Below are 17,997 nucleotides of genomic sequence, written 5' to 3'. Positions count from 1 at the left end.
TATATATATATATATATATATATACATATATATATATATATATATAGAGGTTCAAGTTCATTTGAGACCATTCTAATTTTGTGAGACCGTGAGACCAAATCTAAAAATAATTTTAAAATGCAAAATAAATGGAAAAATTCAAAAATTCTTTTTTTAAATATTATTTTCGGAACTTGAATTAACTAAAAGAATAAATAAATAAATAAATAAATAAATGGAAAAATTCAAAAATTCTTTTTTTAAATATTACACTGACATATTCTAAAAAATAATTTTAAAATGCAAAATAAATGGAAAAATCTAAAAATTCTTTTTTTAAATATTATTTTCGGAACTTGAATTAACTAAAAAAAAATAAAAAAAAATCCCATTTTTTTTTAAAAATACGTGAAATATTCTAATAGAATATTACACTGTACATATTCTAAAAAATAATTTTAAAATGCAAAATAAATAGAAAAATCCAAAAATTCTTTTTTTAAATATTATTTTCGGAACTTGAATTAACTAAAAAAAATAAATAAAAAATAAAATAAAATAAAATAAATAAAAAAATACGTCTCACGGTCTCACAAAATTAGGCCGTCTCACATAAATCTAACCCTATATATATATATATATATATATATATATATATATATATATATATATATATATATATATATATATATATATATATATATATATATATATATATATATATATATATATATCAAAAGTCTGGGTTGATGTATTTAAATAACAACCCTTTACCTATTTTTTGTTTTTTCTTCAGCCTAACTCTTCTACCGATAAAATTGATGAATATTATTAAAAGTTGTCTATTGAAATGCAAAGGTAATTTGTTTATTTGCCCTTCTTCAAACAAGTTTTTTCAATCTAGAACAGACAGTAACTTATAAACTATATTTTTAGAAAAGTAATAAGCTAATCAGACTTTTTCCAAAATTTTCCAAATATACACTTCAATTTCCACATGTTTTCTAAATCCACTTTTATGTCATTATACATTTTCCATCCATGTTATAAGCCACTTTTTACCTAAGGGTTACTTTATTACCTAACTTATCAAACAAAAACTAGCTTTTCTGCTTTCATCTAAAATTTAATTTTTCAGTTAGTATGTCAAACATAACCTAACACAGCGATCTTCATATTTTTAAATAAAAATCAATTTAGCTTCAGATTACAATCAGATTTAATATTTTTAAATTATTAACACCGGATGTAACATTTTCAACCAAAAGATGTACCACTACCAAACAAAAAAAAATCACAAACAATCAATGAACACAAGTATGATAGATTTGTGACAATATAGTCAACATAGATTTAAAAATCATCATCAGTAGGAAGAAACTTCAACTCCATCAGTGGTGATTGATGACCCGTTTGGCGGGTCATCAGCACGCAACTGAGCAGACACATCGTCTATTGCAGAATTCAGCTGAGCAATCTTATCTGTTAGTATTTTGCGTGTTTTCTGTTTCCAAAAATAAATAAATTAAATTAAAAGGTAAGTTTCAAATTCTACACATTATATATTAAAAATAAATATTTATATAATCATCACCTCCAAAGCTTTCTCTTCATCGTATATGAATTTTGGCAGCTTCCTCATTAGATCTTTTCGGTCTGCCCCTGCAAGTGCCTTGCTTATCTACATGAAAAAAATATAAAATTTCCAAATTATAAAAAAAAATAATGTACTTTTTTTTATTTATAAAAGTAGCTTCAAGCATACCTGAGGTGCATATATGGCTCCTAATGTTCCAACAACAATTCCTCCCAATACAAAACCACCAACAAATAAGCTGGCTCCACCTAGCCTATCATCATTTGCTCTGCAAATGCATACCAAAAAATTAAAAAATTAAAATGAACACCCAAATAAAGTGGGTTTTATTTATATTAGCAACATACCCAGCTCTCACAGTAAGTGATTTCTTGTGTTTTGTTAGTTTAGTTGCTCCACTGTGGCCAATAAACAGGTTACTGGAGCCTTGATCAACTTGCATCAATATACCTATCATCATTTTAAAGGAATGTAGTTTTGATTGAAGAAAAAGTATATTGAAAAAAGATAGAAATTGAAGTTTTCAAGACAGAATTTCAAGCAATTGTACATAGAGACAGAGTAAATTGACATTCTAAACAATCTAAGTATCTAACACCAAACAACAACTTCAACAACAAGAAATAAGATCCATAAAACCTAACTCGCATATGGAATCGCGAATATGTTGTCTAATTATAACTCAAAGTTCGTATATATGTCACTAAATCAAGATCAAACCACGAATTGAAGAGAATAGAATACAATTATGATATATTGTAGGGAGTTTTAACTTTTAACTCCCTGGGTTGAAACTAAAACTAGGAGGAATTCATTTAAGAACTTTGAGGATATTGACCTGCGATTTCCAATTCCGAACCTCCAATTCCTTTTCCGTCAATATGCGTTCGAAATTTAAGCAACATAATCAGCTAACTTCATGATTTTGCAAACAATACAATGCATCACAAGTTTGAGGGGGCGATGCTTGTATGAGAAATGTGAAACAAGTAATAATTTAGATATAAATAGCAAATCGAACGCTGTATTATACGTTTATGCAGCAGAATTGAAGTCGTTATAGTTATGATCAGATTTCTCAACGACAAACTGAAATTACGAAAAGAAAAGCTCAATTATGCAATCGGCATACCAGATAAGAACTGATTCCGGTGGGTTGGGAGTGAAACGAAGGAATTAGCGAGAGTAGTCATCCTTCTGAGCTCTGACAATAATTCCAGTGTACTGTGAGAGATAGAAGAACTTACGGTTCGATTTGAATCCACTTGTTTTCCCCTTTCGTTGATGTTTTCAACTACCATCAGAAATTGGGCCCTCATAATTACTTTAAAATGAAAGAGATATATTTTGATACTCTAGCCCAATTAAAAGGTCCAATCGGCTTCATGACTCAAAAAACAGGAAAAACTTAATTATTTTAAATTTATTAATAACACTTCTAATTAGATATGTATAAATAAAATAAAACTGAGAAAGAAGAGCATGTATTTACTTATTGGTTCATCATAAGATTTTAAATTTATTTTTTATAGCATTAGATTTTTAATTTTTTTATTAAGATATTATTTTTAAAAATCTACTTGCCCATAACATTGTACCCTTAAGGCCTTAACAGAGAGTAAGTATATGTATATTATACAAGAAAATAATTATCACAAATCAAGTTATATATATATGTATGCAAAGCCATATGGGCTTCATCACTCTTGCTATATATCGGCCATCTTGCTAATTTTTGATTAAGAGATTATTTTTTGCTTCATCACTCTTGCTATAACATTGTTTTAATGTCTATTTACCAATTTAACCCGGTTTTACTTATAATAATAAGTCAAAGAAAGTCAAAACATGTGAGGGAGGTTCAACATATAAGGGTTATTTTTGGATTTCCAGTAAACCTCAGGGGTGATTTAGATAATTTCTCACATAGTCGACACTAAAATAGTCAGAACGGGGTTGACTTTGACTATGTCAAATTAGTTCGATACCGCCATTATCATCATCAAAGAAGCAATCAAACAAGGAGACGGCAAGCTAAAATATTCAGAACGATCGACTTTTAAATAATTCCAAAAAATATATACAAGTCGTCATGGGCCCACCACTGACTTTGTTCCAACCGCCATTACTGCTCCATCACAACTTCATCACTACCATTAAACTAATACTAATTTCATTCTTCTTGTTCTTGCGTGGAGGATCAAATTAAACTCAAAAACCCTTCAATTCATCATCTGTTTCTAGTTTCTACATACATTTCTTCAAATAAGCGAAATCAATGTCTCAGAAACCTTGATTTTGTTCCTTGAGTTCTCTATTTCAGTTTGAAATGGCAGGAGGTGCAACCGAGGGTACACGGCAACTTGATCAAACACCCACATGGGCTGTTTCTGGTGTTTGTGCAATCATTATCATCGTCTCCATAGCTTTAGAGAAACTTCTTCACAAACTTGGAAAGGTATTTCGCTATTTCTCTTATTTTTCTTTCGTGTACATTGGTTTTTCCATTTTTTTTTTGTCGTAAACTTCGTCAGAATTTAGATGCAGATAAGTTGTTCGATGAATGTTCAATTGTTCATACATAAACTCTGTCTTTTCGATTTCAATCAGATAATATGAGTAATTGATTATCTCTGACATCATGAAAATTTCACAGTTTTTCACAGATAAGCATAAGAAATCAATGTTTGAAGCTTTGGAGAAGGTGAAAGCTGGTGAACATCTAAACATTTCTCATTTCCTTACACCATTTTTGTATAACAAACATTAATCTATATTCCATAACCTTTCTTTTATCATGGCAATGTGTAGAACTGATGGTTCTAGGGTTTATCTCGCTACTGTTGACTTTTAGTCAAAGTTACATTGTGAAAATATGCATCCCTGATAGCCTCGCTGATACAATGTTACCATGTGCTGTGAAAGAGAAAACTCAGAAAGATGAGAAATCAGAAGGAATCCATAGATTGCTTCTTTCGCTCCAACATGGTAGATTTCTAGCTGAATCTTCTACTTCTACTTGCAAGAAGGTAATTTTGATCTTTAGCGTTATTACATAATTGCCATTTTCGAAAACAATTCTGTTTTTTTTAAGAGTTAAAAAAGATTAATTTTTTTTTTTACTTTTTATAGGGTAAAGTACCGGTTATAACTGTTGATGGATTGCATCAATTGCACATACTCATATTCTTTCTTGCTGTCATCCACGTGGCATATAGTGCTATTACTATGACTCTTGGAAGGTTAAAAGTACGTTACCTTAAGTCCTTAACTACCAATTAACATTTAACATTTTTAATCTTAATTCGTTCCAAAATATTTTTACTTATATTTATATATGTAGATACGTGGGTGGAAACATTGGGAGGAGGAGACTTCAACCCATAATTACGAGTTTTCTAATGGTATAACAACTTTTATGACTTCATGAAAAAGGAAAAAAGAAGTAAATAAAGCAATATTATTATTATCCCAAGAATTTACACTATATGTAAAAAATTACTATTTCTCAATCATAATTTATTGAAAAATATACAGATCATTCACGATTCAGATTAACACATGAGACATCTTTTGTGAAAGCGCATACTAGTTTTTGGACTAGAGTTCCTTTCTTCTTTTACATTGTAAGTACTCAAGAGACAAGACCATGTTAAATTCTTTTTTCATCAAATGTTTTCTAGACAAATAATGTTTAAAAATATTTGAGAAGATGACAGCATACTTATGGAAATAGAAAAAAAAAGATAACGAAAAAATTGTAAAACTTTAGGACCTAACGGGAAAATTTTTATTTTTATTTTTCCTAACTATGAAAATACACTATTTACTGTGAAATTGGTCCCCTATTTAAGGTTATTTTTGGATTTTTCTTCATATTGACAACATTTTTTTTTGGAAAATCTCTCTCATGCAACCTAACACACTTCATTCTTGTACTATGAAGGGAAATGGTTTTTGAACATCACTAAAGAAAAAAAAAACTTCAAAAGAATATTTTTTTTATAAAAATCATGAGTTTCATAAAAATGTGAACAATTTCGCATTTCGCACTACATGATTTTTTTTTATAGTTTTTTAATATACATTTTGGTGGTGAGTATTAAGAAAATTATTTTCAAAGGGGCCATTGCAAAATTAGTTGCTATTTTGAGGCATAACTAAAGTTTTATGCTATTATGTGGCAAACCATTAGTCATTTTTTTTTCAAAATAAAAAGAAAAACATATATCCATATATAGCTTTTTAGATGAAGTTTTGCCCCCTTTTAATTCCATCAAGTAAAAAAACACCTAAGCTTGTTTTGTTTTTTGTAGGGATGTTTCTTTCGACAATTTTTCAGGTCTGTTAGCAAGTCTGACTATTTAACTGTACGAAATGGGTTCATAAATGTAGGTTTACTTTTTACCTTTTCCATTATTTAATTTGAGTAAATTTGTTTTATTGGCTCCACATAAATTAACTGTTAGTTATTTTTAAATTTTTAATTTTTATGTAGGTTCATTTAGCTCGCGGGAGTAAATTTAACTTCCAAAAGTATGTTAAAAGGTCATTAGAGGATGATTTCCAAGTGGTTGTAGGAATCAGGTACAAAATATTTATTTATCTAATTACACTCATTATTATTGAAGATATTCATTTGCTTTTTAACTTATTTACATTTTTATTTTTATTTTTTCAGTCCTGTACTCTGGGCATCGTTTGTTCTTTTCTTGCTTCTCAATGTTAATCGTAAGCCTATTAAAACCCTACACTTTTGAGTGTCAAAAAGCAAAGTCTTTTAACTATGACATTTTTAAATTTGAAGGCTGGCAAGCTATGTTTTGGGCATCATTGCTTCCATTGGTTGTAAGTGTTTTTTTTTTTTTTTCTTTTTCTTTTTTGTTTTGAGGATAAATTAGAAAACAAAAAGTATTATGACACGATTTGTCACAGGTTATTTTAGCAGTTGGAACAAAACTTCAAGCCATTTTGACGAAAATGGCTCTTGAAATCACCGAAAGACATGCTGTTGTTCAAGGGATTCCACTCGTACAAGCTTCCGATAAATATTTTTGGTTCTCAAAACCGCATTTGATTCTTCATCTTATTCACTTTGCTCTGTTTCAGGTAAACCATGCTACTTTAATTCTTGTACACTTTAAGAAAAATGTTTCACTATTCGTGAAATATCTGTAAAAACAAAAGGAATCTTATTATTATATATCTGAATCAATCCCATCGATTTATCTGAATGATTGTAAAGGACAAATAGGGAATTTTAACTCGTTAAACTTTCCAAAAGTGGAAATATTAACTTTTATTTTATTTTATTTGTTTCTTGTGCTCACAGAATGCATTCCAAATAACGTATTTCTTCTGGATATGGGTAACGTACACCTACTTCACTCTAGAAGTTTACATAAATCGTTCGTGACAATGACATGTTTTGTTTTGTTTTTACTTTTGCAGTATGAATATAAGATCGGTTCTTGCTTTCATGATAATATCAAACTCGTAATTTTGAAACTTGTTATAGGGTAAGAACGTAATTTCCCATTAAAAACAGCCACTTCATTGAAAACTTGAAATCCTACATAAATGTTTTTGTCTTGTAGGGTTGGGGTCCTCATATTGTGTAGCTACATAACACTTCCTCTCTACGCCCTTGTATCCCAGGTATAATTTCGAGAATAAGAAGGGTATTTATGTCTTTTCCACTGAGAAAAGATTAAGAGAAAGTCGTGTCTCAAGTCCCATTTGGGTGGGACAAAAAATTACAATTTTTGTCCTATTGATATCAGTCAAACAGACACAGTACAACCTGTTATATCTATCATGTTCTGATACGAATACTTTGAACTTGGTGTTTAGATGGGGTCAAACATGAAGAAATCTATCTTTGATGAACAAACATCCAAAGCTCTCATGAACTGGCGGATGGCGGCGGTGAAGAAAAAGCGTGGCGGCGGCAATGGTGGAAGTACAGGCGGCAATTCGCCTATACGAACACCCGAGACCCCTTTTAGTCCTGGCCCCACCACGCCTCCTTCCATGATGTCACAATCCACCGGAGCAGCCCTCCACCACCCCAAGACTACCACCGCCGCCGCCTTCTCCCCACTGTCTACTGAATCATCCGCCACACACTTGATAAATGTACGAGTCGATCATCAAAACGGTGACATGATTAAATCCAATATTCCTCAAAGAGATTACACCAAGAACGAAGATGACTTTTCATTTGATAAGCCTAGTACTAAATACTAACTTAATTGACCCGTTACTGCCTGTTGGATAGATCCATATCCTGATCCACATCACAACCCGGTATCATCAAAGTTGCCTATGAAAAATCCGGCATGTATTTGGAGGCTAACATATGGTTCTTTTTCCATATAATCGATTTTTATCTAAAATAAAATCATTTCGATGAGTTACTTCGTGTGTAGGTACGTTTTTTTGTGACGTGGCGTCATATAAGTAAGTTACACGTCAAAATCAAATATTTATGTTTATTAGTACTTATTACCTAATTTTGTTCACAACGTGTCCTTTATCTGAACATCGTCTAGATTTTTTTTGGTGAATTTTACATCATATTAAATTCTATTTTTGTAGGGTGACGAAGTATCGATTTCAAGTCTTTAATTAATGAACAAGATATTAAAACGTTAAGACTCGACTAGACAGAGTAATTAATATTAATATTGTTATTTTGATTTCTATATATTTAATTAGTGACATCGTATAGATTTTTTTGGTGAATTTTACATCATATTAAATTCTTTTTTTGTAAGAGTGGCGAAGTATCGATTTCAAGTCTTTAAATCATGACAAAGCTATTCAAACGTAAAGACTCGACTACACAGAGTAATTACTACTGTTATTATATTTATTTAGTGACTGATAGATATTTAAATATTTTGGTTAGAATGCAAAATCTATTTAAAAATTAACCTGGATTTTATTAGATACGTCGAACAACAATCGGAGTTAGATAACGGTTGGTAAGATATTTTCCGTCAGTTACTTTAATAATATCAACCTTTTCATGTTAGGTGAAACAACCAAAGCCAGTAATAAGAAAATGGAGATATATCAACTTTAAAGGGAAGAAAACGTGAATTATATATTTTTGGTCCTTTCACTTATACTCACCATACTATTTTGGGTATTTTGGCAAATTCTAACGTAAATTCAAATTTTGTTCATATACATGAAATGATTTGGCAATTTAACAAGATGTACATAGGTATCTGTATTTAAAAGTTATTAGTTGTATGTTTCATCATACTTAAGCTTGAACAAATCCATGCATTGTTTACGACTTGTGACCAACCTACTTTCGCGTTCATTAACAAATTGGCAACCTACTACATGGAGGCTTGTTCGAATCCAGGCTTCGAAAATAAGTTTGTTATATAGAGTATACCAATTTCCTAAAAACTACTTGACTTTTTATTTTTTAAAACCTATGAAATAATAACGATTTTGTATGTAGTCTTGAATGACATAATTGTGAAATGAAAATCATATTTCCTATTAGTTAGAATAGTATTATTTATCAACATATCTTTAAAAAAGTGTCATTTATAATGCACTGGTTATTGTTGTCCTAATAGAAATATCACTATGTCGGTATGTTGGGGGCAATTTCTCTAAAGTATTTCATTTGGGGTTTAAAATTAGCAATGTAAATGCATTTTAAAAGGAAAGGTGCATAGCAAAAATAAAAGATCCAAAAATCCTACACAATTTTAATTCATAAAATTGTAGCAAACACATGCTATATGTCAAGATTGTTATATATAAAATCTCAAAAGATGGAAGAATATCCACTGCAACTTATATATAAAACTAGGTGTCAGCGTCTTGCGCAGAATAAAATTAAAACTTTTGGTAATCTTATGTTATTGAAAATATTTATATCATTTATATTAACTACAAAATAATAATTATTACATTTAGTTTATATAAAATTATAATTAATTTGAACAATAGATAAAATAACGCTTATTAAAATCAAATCATTTAATGGTCTCTATTCATGTTTTACGTGTGTATAACATTAATTATATCTGTAAATTATTTTAATTTACTGTTGATATGATTTATCAATTTTTTAAAGAAAAAATGACGGTGTTTTAATTTCATCATGATGATTATTTAAATTATCAACAACCGTTTGTAATCTAACATATTTAATTTCTAAGTTTCTATTATTTTAACTATTATTATTATAAATTAATTTAAAACAACTTAATTGAATTTTAGTTATTTTAAAATATAGTTTTCAGACACTTTTTAGTTAATTCGATTCATCTAGGTTCTTTTATATTTATTATATTTAATGTTTTCCTTTTAACTATGTTAAAAAAATATATATTGAATTTTTTTAAAACTTTATTTGATATTTTACTTTAGGTTTTAAATTTTATACTAAATTTTTAAGCTTCTTTGATATATTAATGTAGGTTATTTATTTAATAATATATTGAAGTTAACAAATTAAGTATATCATATTGATAAGTCATAAAGTCTTCCATTTATGATAATGTTTACAACTAAAAACATATTTAAGTTAATAAATTAAGTATATTATATGGAAATATGAAAAGTTGGGAGTTTGAAATGAATGTAGTGAAAGAAAAAATGTTTCTTTTATAATATAGTATGACGTTGCATGGTGAGTGCTCGTTGACAAGAGACAAAACTAAACATGTGTTTTAGATGTTTAGTTTCTTGAAAATGGTATCTCATTAAACAAATGTAAATGTAAGGATATAACAATTTAGAGTAAATTACATCATTCGTCCATAAAATAAGGTCAAATTGCGCGTTTAGTTCCTATGTTTAAAAATCAACTTTGTTTGTTCTTTATATCGTTAAAAGTTGCATGTTTTGTCCCTATCAAACATGAAATAACTATAATGTCGTTTTCTATTTCTTTTTCATTTACTTTTTCAGATTTTTGATTATTTTTAATTATTAAAAATGTTTTAATTAAACTTGTGGGTCCCACCCCACCCCACCCCACCCCACCCCCACCAGTTTGTACTATTTCCTTCTTCTCTCATCTTCAACCTAAAAACACAAGGTCCACATCTTCTCCTCTCTGCTAAGACTAATACATTTACCTCCGTCTCCATTGGAAACAACCTACATATCCGTCAGAAACCATCATTCTCTCATTATCAATAAGACACCGACCTACTAGCCACATTATGAAACCTCCCTCATTAAACCCTTACCCTCACCACTCACTCCTCCTCCTTCACTACCAACTGTCAGAGTAAATCACTCAAAACCTTAACCTCAAAATCAAAATTAAAATCACATAAAACGAATTCAGACCTAAAATTCAAAATGTAACATGAATTCAAATATGAAACTCAAAATGTAAGTTGTAATCAAACTTAAAATCGAACCCGGAATCAAACCTGGAAATCAAACCCATAATCGATATATAGAGAGTATGACGGGAAGAAGATATGTGGAGAAACGGGAAGAGCAACAGTAGAACTATTGTTGTTGGTGCGACATTGTTGCCTCTCTTGGCGAAGGCGTTAATAAAAAATGAAGGCGATGGTGGTTTTGTCACACCCCCGAACCGTCAGAAATAACGGCAGAAACGTCCGGGGGCGGGTGACGTCATGCGTAGTATCACAACAGTTGTATCATAGTAAGCAAAGCAAACACAACCATTACATTACAATATGATTATTTACATCTGTTTGAAAACATAGTTTGCACATAAGAGTATATAAAAAAAGTAAAAGACGTGACTCCAAATGCTCCGTCTTCTCCAAAAGTTGATAAAAGTACCTGTCTATTTCTGCCCTGAGAATACAAGCAGTTTGAAAGAGTATCAGCATAAAGCTGGTGAGTTCATAAGTATTTAGTTCTGGTAAAAAAAATGTTTCTTTGATCCTTTGAAAAGTATTTCCCCAAGAAAATCCTATATTTTCTTATGAAAGATGTTTGATTATCCATTAGTTATTTGTTAAACAGCCCGTTTATGAAAGGTTGAGTTATCCCGGGAAAATCCTATATTTTCCCTAAAAGTTGATAGTTGGTTATCTGTTCTTGTCTGAGGTGTACAAGTATCTACCATACTTGTATCGTTAGACGTAGCTTTCTTGAAAAACCATGTTTGATTCCCTGTGAGGTGTATTAGCCTTATTACATAAATAAAACTAATAAATAAATGGTGAACTAATCCTAAGGGTGTTATTAATACCCTCTAGTAATCGAATCAGTTATTACTTTGAAATTAGTTTACTTGTTTCATTATTACAAATGTAAATTACTGTTAAATAGGTTGTGAGTGTCATAACCGTACTTAGACTTGATATGGCACGTAGCGGGGCCAGTATCTTTTTATGACTTTGTCACCCTTGGCCTTATCGGTCCAACTGTAGCTAGCAGCCAGGTGCGGGATAGTCAGTCCCGTATAGATCTATACACAGTAGTCACGTTCTCCCTACAAGAGATTCTGGTTACAAGTGCTAATCCTACACCCAGTTTCTGTGGGGGTGTTACCAAGGACGTGTCTCCAACTTTAGACTAACAATTTGTACGTAATAATACTGATAATCCTATTTAAGATTTGTATGAATCCTTTATAAAATAACACATTTTACGATATGATTCATGAATTCGTTGCTTTAGTTTTGAAAACTGTTTCTACGAGTTGATTTCTTAATCGTTTGGCAAAACTGTTTTCTATGTTAAAAGCCTTCTAAACATATAATTATCTTAAGCAAAATAATATATTTTGAGCACAAGTTTCCTTGTACTTTTGCTTGTATTCTCCCCCTGAAAACATAGAAAACTCGGAAAAAACGTAGGGGTATGAACTCACAGTTTGACGTAAGATCCGAGCGTAAATTGCTAGGAATTGCTGAGTGTCAAATAAAGCCTCGGGCACAAACGGATCCTATTTAGCATGTAGAAGTACATATATGTATTAGGTGCGGGCATAACACTATTTGTTATGGAAAGAACCACCTTAGGGACTAGGAAACACTTAAAACTAAGTGTTAGAATCACATGTGATTGAAAAGGGGAGTTTGCGGCCGTAATCAGGAATGTACGGTCACGGGTATACGGTCCATGGGTTTACGGTTCCATGGGTTTACGGTCTAATGACCTTTCGGTCATAGGGTTTACGGTCCATGAGTTTACAGTCTTTGGGTTTACGGCCCATGAGTTTACGGTCATTGAAGGGTGTACGGTCTATGAGTTTACGGTCATTGAAGGGTGTACGGTCTAAGGAGATACACTAGACCGTAAACACCTTTTGTTCATGGAAAAGTGACGATTTCAAGGCAAAACTCAAGAATTCTAACTAGATATAAGTATAAGAGAATGATACTTACGATTTGAAGGCAAAGAGGGGTGTTTTCGGTCCAAAACACTAAGGTGTTCTTGAGGATTCTTGAAGATCTAGATAAAAGATGAAATCCTTGGATGAATCAAGAGTGAATCATGAATATAGGAAGGATTAACACCCAAAGGAAGGAAATCACTTACATTCTTGAGGATTTCTTGAGCAAACTCGAGAATTGTAGAGAGAGAGAGAGAGAGTAGAGAGAGAAAGCCTTTGAAGTGTGTAAAGGGTGAAATGAAGGCCATATACTCTATATATAGGGTAGAGTTCTCGGTCAAGGGGTCCACCCGGAACCGACCGTAAACTCGTTCTGACCGTGAACTCGATGATTTTTTAGGAAGTTTCAAGTTTTTCGCGTGATTCCCGGTTTATTCTGAATCGTATAAAATTTTAATTATATCCCTAGTTGATTTACTTAACCCAAGAAGTTGACGGAAAATTTAATAAGATTAAAATTTTTTTATTAAGGGAGATGGGTTAAAAATAACGGGAGAAATTTTGGGTTGTTACATCATCCCCCTGTTAGAGGGAATTTCGTCCCGAAATTCAAGAATAATGATACGACTCGCGGATCTAAAAGAGATGGGAGTATTTCTGTTTCCTTGGGTTCTCGTGCTCCCAAGTGAATTCAAGTTCTTGATTGGTATCCCAGGGAACTTTCACTAACCGGATACGACGTTTGTTTCGTGCGCTAGACTTCCTGGTTCCTGAGTTCAATGATTCCTACATGAAGTGTAGATTCTCGTGGAATTCGATATTGTCGAGGGGAATCGCGAGTGTCTCATCGGGCAGACACTGATTTGAGTTCAACATGTGAATGACAGAATGTATGTTACTAAGTTCTCTAGATAACTTGCTAACCCAGTCGGAGGTAATGATTACAGGTATACTATGAAAACGGATTACTGCTGTATCCGCTATTCTGATCTGTGAATGATGTGTAGGTTGGGGTTGTTTGGCCACGTTCATCCAACTGGTAGGATGTTCTTTCGTAGTTCTGAGCAATCCTTTGTCCTTGAATTCATGGTAGGACTCATACCTGGTCAGTCTATCATTGCCTCATGTACACAAGTCGTATATAATTAAGATTAATAAGACGATCGGATGGGTGTCACTGCCCCAGGTCCACAACCAAACAAGGAACAGGAGATAGGGCGGAAACACACATCCTAAGTCTGCAGGATCTTAATTATACACCACCCTCGCGTGCACATTTAACATTGATAGGCTAACCGTATGTGTCCCTAGCCTCTGTGCTTGAACTTGACTGGTTGCGCGAGGGGTGTTTCCAAAATGGTCTGTTGAGGGTGCTTAAGGAAGGTTACGGTTGGATACCATACTCCTTGTATGAATACCTTCGAGAGTTTGAGGCGAGGTGGAATTTCGGGGTTCGCATCAAGTTTATCGTTATGAATGACGAGAGTTTTGCGATCGGACGATTTATGACAAAAGGGTTTGGCAATTCTAGAGAAATTCTGGATAAATCTGCGATAATAGCCAGCGAGACCCAAGAATTGACGAATTTCTGTGGGCGTCTTCGGTGCTGACCAGTTCTCTATCGCTTTGATTTTTTTGAGGGATCCACGTGTATGCCTTCCTCGCTTACCACGTGACCTAGGAAAGTTACTTTTCGAATCCAGAATTCGCACTTGGAGAATTTCGCGTAAAGCTTCTCCGCCCTTAGAGTTTCCAGCACTAATCTCAAGTGCTGTTTGTGATCTTCCTCGCTTCTGGAATAGACAAGTATATCGTCGATGAACACGATGACAAACTTGTCCAGGAAAGGACGGCACACCCGATTCATCAGGTCCATGATTACTGCCGGTGCGTTGGTTAGACCGAAGGGCATTACCACAAATTCATAGTGACCATACCGAGTCCGAAATGCTGTCTTAGGAACATCATTCTCATGGACTCGCAGCTGATAGTACCCTGATCTTAGGTCTATTTTGGAGAAGTAGCTGACTCCTTGAAGTTGATCGAAGAGGTCGTCGATTCGGGGAAGGGGGTAACGACTTTTGACAGTGAGTTTGTTCAGTTCGCGGTAATCAATACATATCCGAAAGGATCCATCCTTCTTTTTCACGAACAAGATCGGGGCTCCCCAGGGTGAGGAACTCGTTCTGATGATTCCTTTGCTGAGCAGCTCATTGAGCTGACTGGATAACTCCTGCATTTCTGCTGGCGCTAGGCGGTATGGGGATTTAGCTACGGGGGTAGCTCCGGGGATTAAGTCGATGCGAAACTCGACTTGGCGTTCGGAAGGGATTCCCAGGAGCTCTTCGGGAAAGACATCGGGAAAGTTGTAGACTTTGGGGATGCTCTCGAGGTCTTTAACTTCCTGCTTCTCGTTTACGACGTGGGCTAGGAATGCATGACACTCCTTTCATAGAAGTTTTTGGGCTTTGGTGCACGAGATGATGCGGAGGTTCGAGCTGAGTTTATCGCCATAAATCATGAGGGTTTCACCAGAAGGAAGATTGAGACGGATAGCTTTTTCGTAGCAAAGGATATCAGCACGATTGGGGCTCAACCAATCCATGCCGATGATGACATCGAACCTTTTTATGGAAACTGGCATAAGATCGATCGGAAAATAATGATCGTTTAGGGTAAGGGTACAACCTACGAATATGTCGTTAGTGCTCTCTTTCTCACCGTTAGCCATCTCGACGGTAAATGTTTCGGTTAGCGTTTAGGGTTTATGTTCGAGAAGATGTTTGAATGCATGGCTAACAAAACTTCTCTCCGCACCAGAATCGAAAAGAATGCATGCATAAGAGTTGTTGAGGAGGAACGTACCCGAAACAACTGTGGGATCAGCGACCACTTCCTCCTGGCCCATTGCCAGCACACTTCCTGTGTTGTCACCTGTTGCTGTCTTGGGGCAGTTTCTCTTGTAGTGTCCGACCTCACCACAACCGTAACAAGCTTGACCGACGCCTGCTCCCGATGGTTGGACTGGTGTTTTGCAAACTCGAGCTGTGTGTCCCTTTTTGCCACAGCTGGTGCATTACATCTTCCGGCACTGTCCCTGATGATGGTAGTTGCACTTGTTGCACAGAGGTAGCTTTCCAGCATAGCGACTGGGGTTCGTCGGAGTAACGGGAACTGCAACAGGAGTAGTAGCAACGTGGACTGCCACTGTTTGTTGTTTCTTGGAGGGCTCCTGCGAAGACTGACCCTTCCGTTTGTTACCAAACTTCTTCTTCTTCCCACCACTCTCCTTTTGTGGTTCAGAAACAGCTATAAACTCATCAAGATCGACTCCATGATCGATCAGAGTCTGCGCCAGACACTTGGCGCTATCAAATGTAGCTAGCCGAGCAGCTAAAACATTTCCTTTGGTTGGTTGTGTCAGTCCCCAAATGTATCTCTCAATCTTTTTGCTTTCCGGGGTGACCATACCCGGGCAAAGAAGTGCTAGATCTTCAAATCTGGAGGTGTAGGCAGCAATGTTGGAACCCTTCATCTTCAAGTTCCATAGCTCGTGCTCTAGTTTCTGCATCTCGCCCCATGGGCAGTACTTAGCAAGCATGAGCTCTTTCAAGCTCTCCCACCCCATGGTATTGGCTATCGGTAGGGTTAGGGATTTGATCCGACCATTCCACCAGGTCAGTGCTCTGTTGGCAAAAGTGCAAGCGGCGAATTTCACCTTGCTTACTTCGGGACAAGAGCAAATTTCGAAGATAGACTGGATCTTTTCGAACCATCGAGTCAGGGCAATAACACCTCCATTATCGTCGAAGGATGTGGGTTTTGCATTCATGAAGTCTTTATAGAAGCACTCCTTCTGGTGTCCCTGACTACCTTCATGGCTTTGGGGATGAGTACCACTTCCCCGCCCGCCAGATCTGCCAGGATTAATCTGTGACATCGCGGCCGCCACAGCAGCAGTAACAGCTGCCTGAAACATAGCGGGATCGAACTGAGGAGGTGGCGGTGTCGTATCTGTTGGGGGATTGTTGTTCTTTTTGCTGGGTCTTTTCTTTGGAGGCATCTTGTTCTAAAAATAATCGGGAAGAAGAGGATGATAAGTCCCCCATGATTTGAATATAGAGATATGAAACAAGATATATCTCGATATGATAGCTAGAGTGTTCTACTAAACGATAAACAAGGAAAAGCTACCAATGCAAATAAGTTATCGCTAAAAGGAATGAGTAGTAACACTTGGAAGTGAATTTTCTGCAATGCATTGGACTCTCGTAACATACTCCTATAGTATTTTAAGTTGTATGTTTTGTTATATCGCTATTTTGTTGTATGGATACTTGGTAAGTTTTAGGCCTGCTGCAACACCACAGTCACTCCCAAGCACATGTAGGTCATGTCTCGACTAAATATAGTTGATCAGGCTATATTGACCCTAGACATGATTACATAACTTCCCAGGTTTAACCGCAGTGTCCAACATCCAAATACTTTTGTTTTGTTCTACCCCTAATACTGTTTCTGGTATGTAGGTATACGTGTATACTTTTCGTAAAAATACTTATATTTTAAAAGCATACTTTTAGTTCAGAGCACTTCAGCCCCTTAGTGTTTATAGTTGTGTACCATGTAAAGTTCGGTATACTTAGTTCACTATAAACAATAGCTCTGATACCAATCTGTCACACCCCCGAACCGTCAGAAATAACGGCGGAAACGTCCGGGGGCGGGTGACGTCATGCATAGTATCACAACAGTTGTATCATAGTAAGCAAAGCAAATACAACCATTACATTACAATATGATTATTTACATCTGTTTGAAAACATAGTTTGCACATAAGAGTATATAACAAAGGTAAAAGAAGTGACTCCAAATGCTCTGTCGTCTCTAAAAGTTGATAAAAGTACCTGTCTATTTCTGCCCTGAGAATACAAGCAGTTTGAAAGAGTATCAACATAAAGCTGGTGAGTTCATAAGTATTTAGTTCTGGTAAAAAAAATGTTTCTTTGATCCTTTGAAAAGTATTTCCCCAAGAAAATCCTATATTTTCTTATGAAAGATGTTTGATTATCCATTAGTTATTTGTTAAACAGCCCGTTTATGAAAGGTT

General features: G+C 34.3%; 2 protein-coding genes across 2 annotated transcripts; one reads left to right on the top strand and one right to left on the bottom strand.

Moving 5' to 3' along the window:
* Positions 1 to 1,154: 1,154 nt before the first annotated feature.
* Positions 1,155 to 2,897, bottom strand: LOC145166695 (uncharacterized). Its single transcript, XM_079085717.1, has 5 exons — positions 2,709 to 2,897; positions 1,924 to 2,026; positions 1,745 to 1,844; positions 1,574 to 1,660; positions 1,155 to 1,483 (listed from the first exon to the last, which is right to left on the bottom strand). The coding sequence occupies exons 1-5, from the start codon at positions 2,893 to 2,895 to the stop codon at positions 1,346 to 1,348; spliced, it is 615 nt and encodes a 204-aa protein (XP_078941843.1). The 5' UTR covers positions 2,896 to 2,897; the 3' UTR covers positions 1,155 to 1,345.
* Positions 2,898 to 3,705: 808 nt separating this feature from the next.
* Positions 3,706 to 7,995, top strand: LOC145166694 (MLO-like protein 9). Its single transcript, XM_079085716.1, has 15 exons — positions 3,706 to 4,034; positions 4,233 to 4,290; positions 4,388 to 4,605; positions 4,709 to 4,825; positions 4,920 to 4,980; positions 5,114 to 5,202; positions 5,893 to 5,967; positions 6,075 to 6,163; positions 6,258 to 6,307; positions 6,384 to 6,424; positions 6,512 to 6,685; positions 6,909 to 6,944; positions 7,028 to 7,095; positions 7,174 to 7,234; positions 7,430 to 7,995. The coding sequence occupies exons 1-15, from the start codon at positions 3,906 to 3,908 to the stop codon at positions 7,823 to 7,825; spliced, it is 1,662 nt and encodes a 553-aa protein (XP_078941842.1). The 5' UTR covers positions 3,706 to 3,905; the 3' UTR covers positions 7,826 to 7,995.
* The last annotated feature ends 10,002 nt before the right edge of the window (positions 7,996 to 17,997 follow it).

Source organism: Lactuca virosa, chromosome 3, assembly GCF_052849685.1.
Source record: "Lactuca virosa cultivar CGN04683 chromosome 3, Lactuca_virosa_CGN04683_v6, whole genome shotgun sequence".
Lineage (NCBI taxonomy): Eukaryota > Viridiplantae > Streptophyta > Magnoliopsida > Asterales > Asteraceae > Lactuca > Lactuca virosa.
The sequence above is the reverse complement of the archived record's forward strand: the minus strand, read 5'-3'. Positions and strand labels throughout refer to the sequence as shown.